Genomic DNA, 6,000 nt, shown 5'->3' with positions numbered 1-6,000 from the left:
CAGTTTCTGAACCCTAATCATAAAACTTCTGGGTCATTTGGTGTTTATGGGGGCCATTCAGTGTTCTGCTAAAAGGGTTTATCCTCCTAAAAATTTCAGGTATCATCTCCTAACTAAAATCATCGTCAGTACCTCAAAGAGAGAGTTTTCAATAATTTTGCTGTCAGACTCAGAAAAACATCAATACCTGAAAAATGTTGATTGAGTAGTGGCCAATCAAATAATGTTCACAAAGTAATTACCATTGCTGTTTGAGGTTTTGTTTTCTCAACCCTTATTAGCTTTTTCTTTGCAACGCAATACCATTCCTTAATATTTGTGGTATTCATGGTTTTGTAACTTTCACACTATAGGTGAGCTCGTGTCACCTCTGTTGTAGGGGTATAAACAGTTATATGTACTTTTGATTACCGGTTACTAATAAAAAGTGTTTCCCAAGACACTAGTTTAGTAGGAAGCCATAGTAATTATGCAAATGCATCCAGAGAGAAACCTGTTTAAAGTGCCACTTATGAGCTCATGGCATGGGTTACACATTTTTGGAAGGGGTTTTATTGTTTTCTTAGGGGAGGGCTTATAACCAGAGGGACATTTTTATTGTTTACTGGTACATGGGCCTATAACTGGGGGATTTATATGTGAGGGGAAGAGGCTTAAAAGCAGTAGTTTATGGTAACCTGTTCCAGACATTCAGGCATTGGGGAATGCACAAAGAGAAAAAACAAGAAAAAACTCTGCATTTTTTATTGCTCTACTTTTCACCATCTGAATGCCTAGAACAGTTTATCATAAGCTATATAGCTGTCCTTTCTTATCTGGAACAGTGAAATGTAGACTGATATACACACTGTATATAGACTGTATGGTTTAAGAGATCCCCCCTAAGAAGTACACTTTGAGTAACACACAACCTGAAAGCATTTTCTTAGGTAGCTTCTCTCATCATGTTTTGAGAGTGGAGTGCAAGGCCTGGTTTGAAATTCTATTCATTAAATCTTTATTTAAGTTGTTAATCAATCTCTTACACTAAAAAATTGAAAGCAACTTTTGAGCAACTTTTGGATTTTGGAGCAACTTTTGAGCAACTTTTAGAGTTTTGGAGCAACTTTTGAGCAACTTTTTGAGAAAAATGGAGCAATTTTTTGAGAAAATTGGAGCAACTTGTGGACAGCCCTAGAGATGTTCTTTCAGCCGAAAATACAATAAATTAAAAGCACACTGCAACATTTCTGTAATGTAGCTTGATTTCCTTTCCCACTGTAACACCGATGAATATCCAGAGGAATTAGAAAAACTGATTAGACTAATTAATAACGCCATACAAGTACAGTATCAATCGCTTGATTTTTAACGAGCAAGGAGCAACAGGAAGAGCTAACTAACCATTACTCCTCCTTTCAGTTTCCCAGGAGATGTGACGGTCGAGACAGGGGCAAAGTTTAGCGCACAACAAAGGCAATACTTTCTTTGTCAAGGCTCGTTATCCTCGTAGAAACTTCTCAAACTTTACCTGCAATTCTCTCTTCACTGCTATTGCATATGAACAAAACTGGACTGTTGCAATCAACAAAACTCACACACGGATTTTATGTTTGTAGATCGAGAGGGCACGAAGTAAAATGTTATATGCAGTAGATTATATTTTTAATTTGCTTTGCGCATTCAAGCCTTCAGCCAATGAAAAAATTCGTATTTTCCGTTGCGTCCAGAGCAACTGGTCAGTCACAAATTAAGCCGAGTGGCTCTGGGGACGAGAATGGCCCCTCTCCTCACTGTAGGGGTGACGTTTTTTAGTGAAAACCGGACTTGCACTATTGTTGACATTCACCAATTGTGCGCATGCGTGAGTGACGTCACAGATATGCTTTTTCTCACTTGAAAAACGTAATAACTGATGAGGCTAATGCACGGTTCCGCTTTTGCAATTTTGGTCAATCTTGTGTGTATATACGTACATGACGACAGAATGTTGTGTGCTTTTATGTAGAGACGCGCTAAATTTCACAGAGAACTAACAGAAATCTAACGGAGTACTTCTCGGAAAAAGTGATGGGTTTTTAGGGGGGGGGGGGTGAATAGTAAATGATATTTTAAAATTGGCCTTAAACACAACTTTTATTGACTTTCAGTATTAAAACAATAATTTAATAAATAACGATAACAAAAGTAAAGGAAACATTATAAGGCTTCTAACCAGCTCGTAATAAATTAAACGCAAGAAAACTTGGATTTAAAACAAGTTAGAAACTGACGATTCCGCCGCACGTCTGCAGTGAAATGAAAGAGTTTTATTATTTACAAAACTGATCTCTCCCTAAGTTAGATAAGGGGCGTGGAAGGACAGGAGCTAAACTATTATTGAAACTTTTTTCTCGCTTCGAAGATTAACCTGTCGACCTGCGGCCGGAACGAAGCATCTCCGCTGCACGCAAGGAAAAAAGATGCTGTACCCATGGTTAGAGAAGTAATAATTTTACAGCTTTTCATCATTCAGTATGGATTAAATCATTATTTTCTACTGTTGAACAGGTGTCCAAGACTGATGATGTTGCTGGAGAGTTTTATATGTTGGACTGGACTTCAGAAGTAGACAAACATGAAGCTTACATTGCAGCCTTAGACTATATCATCAGTTTTTACAAAAGTAACTCTTACTTTCGCCAGGACGTCGCACGATCGACCGCAAAAGTGTTAGGAAAAGATTCTACATCCTCTGAGAGTGAATCAGGTAAGCAAGTGAAGGAGGATATCAGTGTTTTAAAAGTCGAATTATCTAAACTTTTTCAGTTTCTGTTTCTTGAGTTGTCTTATCACTTCTCGGTCAATGGACTTTGAAATCTAATCTAATCTAATCTACAGTTTTAAACCCGTTGCGAATCGTTGTCGCGGCTTCGACGCACAATTTTCCAGGATTCAGGACTAAAGAAATAAAAAAGTTGAGCCAACCGGTGTACAAACTATGTTAAGAGCATGAAAAGTGGTGGATATTCCCGCCACGTGAGTAGATCTCTGTAATTCAAGCATTTTTGTTTCTGTGCATCTGTTTTTCTCCGTTTTTGTCCAGCTATAAAATCTTGTCATTTCTTGCTATCGTTCGGTTGTCTGCCCAGTTTACTCGATTTCTATGCATGACCCCCAAAAAACGGGGAGGGGAGAGGCGGAGATAAACTCAGTACAAGTACCAAGATTTGCCTTTCGTTACATAAGGCTTTAAATACTCTCCCGGTGGGGTATGCAACAACGTTTTATACGGGAAGGCTCCAAACTCTTACCCTTGTATATACTATTTCTGGCAAAAAAGGTACCCCTTTTGTATACCTTTTATTGACAAATGCTACCCCTTTTACGTACCTAGTTTAGACCTTTGCATCCCTTTAAATTGCCGTAAATGAACTGTATTTACTATATAGATACAGTTGAACCTCTCCTCAATGGCCTGGTCGTTGTAGACAGATGGAAGTTGTGAAGAGGTGGCCATTAGCGGAGGTTGGACTGTAAATTACAAATCTAGAATGTTTTCTCGACTTTTTTTACAGCCATAAAATGCGCGACTGCCTGTTAGCCCTTTTGGAGCTTTTTACAAACTGAAATGACAGATTTCCCTATCCTTTCATATACTTCAACTTCCGAATTCCATACCCTTTTATATAGCAATGATATATCTGAAGCCGGAAAAAGGTACCTCTTTCGGGCGGAGCCTCCCCATATAGGCCATTATAGGGAGTACCAACCTCCCTTCCCCACCCCCACAGTATACTCTTCAATGAAGACTGACCAAGTCCTACTTTTAAACTTTAGAATCCTCAGATACTGGGCTTGAAGACAACGAAAGTGTGCAAGAAGGAGTTTACTACCTCCTGAAAGAACTAGCCTTCATTATCTCCAGCAAAGAGATGTTCAGAACCGAAAGCGTGGCAGTTATTTATTATCGCAGCTGGCCTGTCTATGAGAAATTTGTAAATGGAGATTATGATGGAAAGCCAAAAGAAGGATTGGGACTTGCAATCATCAACTATGATCTGTAATATAGTAAATACTATAATGGCCATTGCATGACTTTCCTACAAAGAAGGCTTTTAAGAGAAAGTATTAAACAATGTACAGCATTGCTTTTTGTTTTTAAATGGTCAGTAGTGCACTCAGACCGGACCAGTAAGCCATAAGCAAGTGCGCAATCAAGGTCCTTTTCTGGGCAAATCTCTTGTGAGAGAGCATTTATTCGATAGCAATCTCATGCAATATAATAGTTTAACTGGTTAATAATAATAATAATAATATTTATTTATTTATTTATACATCAGTGCAAATCAATTATTCTGTATTCAAACTGTAAAATTATTTGCTTTATTTTGAGAAAGATTTCTATTAAAGTTAGTATTTGCTGGTTCAGTATAGTTTCAATGTAGTCATTACTAAATTCTTAAGCACAGAGGACATCACCATCACTTTCAAATCTCAATACGTTTTTATGTAACCTGCGTTCTGTGCATTTTCTCTTGGTGTGCGATTGTCTTTTTTTGTGTATACCACAATGCTGAATTCTAAAATAGTCAAGGCAGTAGGGTGACTCATAAGGGGCAGGGGAGGCATTGGGAACGGAGAAATATTTTTCTCCTCTCCCCTTCTCCCATCTCCTTCTTCTACCCTATACCTACTCCAAGTGTTATAATTTCTACTCTCACCAATCTACCTGAGTGATGAAATCAAAGATAGTGTGCAGCCATGGCAGCTTTTGCTTACCCCAAAAAATATCCCTGCATTGCAAGCTGTAGCTTTTACATAGCCTGTGTAGCATGGCAGTTTTGGCCCAGCCTGCAAACAAACCAAGGTGGGTTAGAGCAGTAAAACTGTGAGAAGATTTGACTTCACTGCTCAGTGGTGCACCTGACAAAACCGCCATTTTATGCAGGCTGGCTTTTACAATTCAATCCAAGAGGATTTCTTGTTCACTAGTCTTTTGAACATGCTTATTCCCCATCCTTTCCCCATCCTTTCATGCTTTCCCACAATTCAATACGAAACTTCAAATATTCACTGTTATAATGTTACTGAAAATCTTTTTAGCAGTTTGTCAAGTTGTTTGTTTCCAAGTTGGGCAGGCCCAGGGCTTTTGATCGACCGAGATTTTGGCTAGTGGGCCAGCCTACCTGACTTTTCATAAAAACACAACAACAATTTTATAAGGAAACAAAATTTAAGGCACAAGGCAAGCCGGCCTTGCTTAGTAACCGTGCTGGCTCGCCTCATATAAGTTGCCAGTATTGTCAACATTTTCCAAGGAATTGTGGGCATATTGGCTGAATAATTTCGGTACGTATGATGGTATATTCCGCTCAGCCCATAAACTGAAAAATTCCCCTCAGTTATTGCTAACCCTGGCCATCAGTCGCACCTGAAAAAGCAGCCAAGGTGAGAGTTGATCCATACCAATTAGCTGATTTTAAGGTCTTTTAATGATACTAATATTCTGAAACTATTATAGCGTGGTTTACCTGTAATCGCTGCGCACTGGATCAAAAGAAACATCTTGCATAGAAATTGTCCATTTATGATAGAGCTAATTTTTGAAATGAATGTTACGGACAGCGAGTGTGTGCCGCCATCTTTGAGTTGAATGCTGAGCCGGAAGCTGTCGAAGCTGAGGTGATTGGGGATTGGGGAGGTGTAATCTGAGGTGCTGACCAAAAGGAAAGCAGGCTCTAGGATCGTAGGATAAAAGATAAATAAAAATAGACGAGTGTTTTCCCGTTTGTTTCCACCACTCCTTTTCATGTTCTTTAATCTGAGACTGGTTTTCCAATCCTGACCCTATTTAAGACTAGAAAATGTCACTTTTCACACCCGTTTTCAGATTGGGCCTTTAAGAAATTATGTCATCCCAGTTACTTAGATTAGAACACTGACAAAAAAGATTAATTAAAATCCACTTCGAATTCCCATATTTCCCTTTTTTTTTTATTCATTTGGAATTGAAACGATAATTACGTTCATACACTCCTG

At 38.6% G+C, this 6,000-nt stretch overlaps 1 protein-coding gene across 1 annotated transcript in view; it reads left to right on the top strand.

The window, feature by feature from the left end:
• LOC140929421 (uncharacterized) overlaps nt 1–4,085 on the top strand; it is a 5,527-nt gene extending 1,442 nt beyond the window's left edge. Inside the window, exons 2-3 of the mRNA XM_073379223.1 lie at nt 2,530–2,728; nt 3,799–4,085. Of these exons, the coding sequence (XP_073235324.1) occupies nt 2,530–2,728; nt 3,799–4,025 (426 nt within the window). The 3' untranslated portion in view covers nt 4,026–4,085. The remainder of the gene's footprint in view (nt 1–2,529; nt 2,729–3,798) is intronic.
• The last annotated feature ends 1,915 nt before the right edge of the window (nt 4,086–6,000 follow it).

The sequence above is a fragment of the Porites lutea genome, chromosome 3 (assembly GCF_958299795.1).
Source record: "Porites lutea chromosome 3, jaPorLute2.1, whole genome shotgun sequence".
Classification (NCBI taxonomy): Eukaryota; Metazoa; Cnidaria; class Anthozoa; order Scleractinia; family Poritidae; genus Porites; species Porites lutea.
The sequence above is the reverse complement of the archived record's forward strand: the minus strand, read 5'-3'. Positions and strand labels throughout refer to the sequence as shown.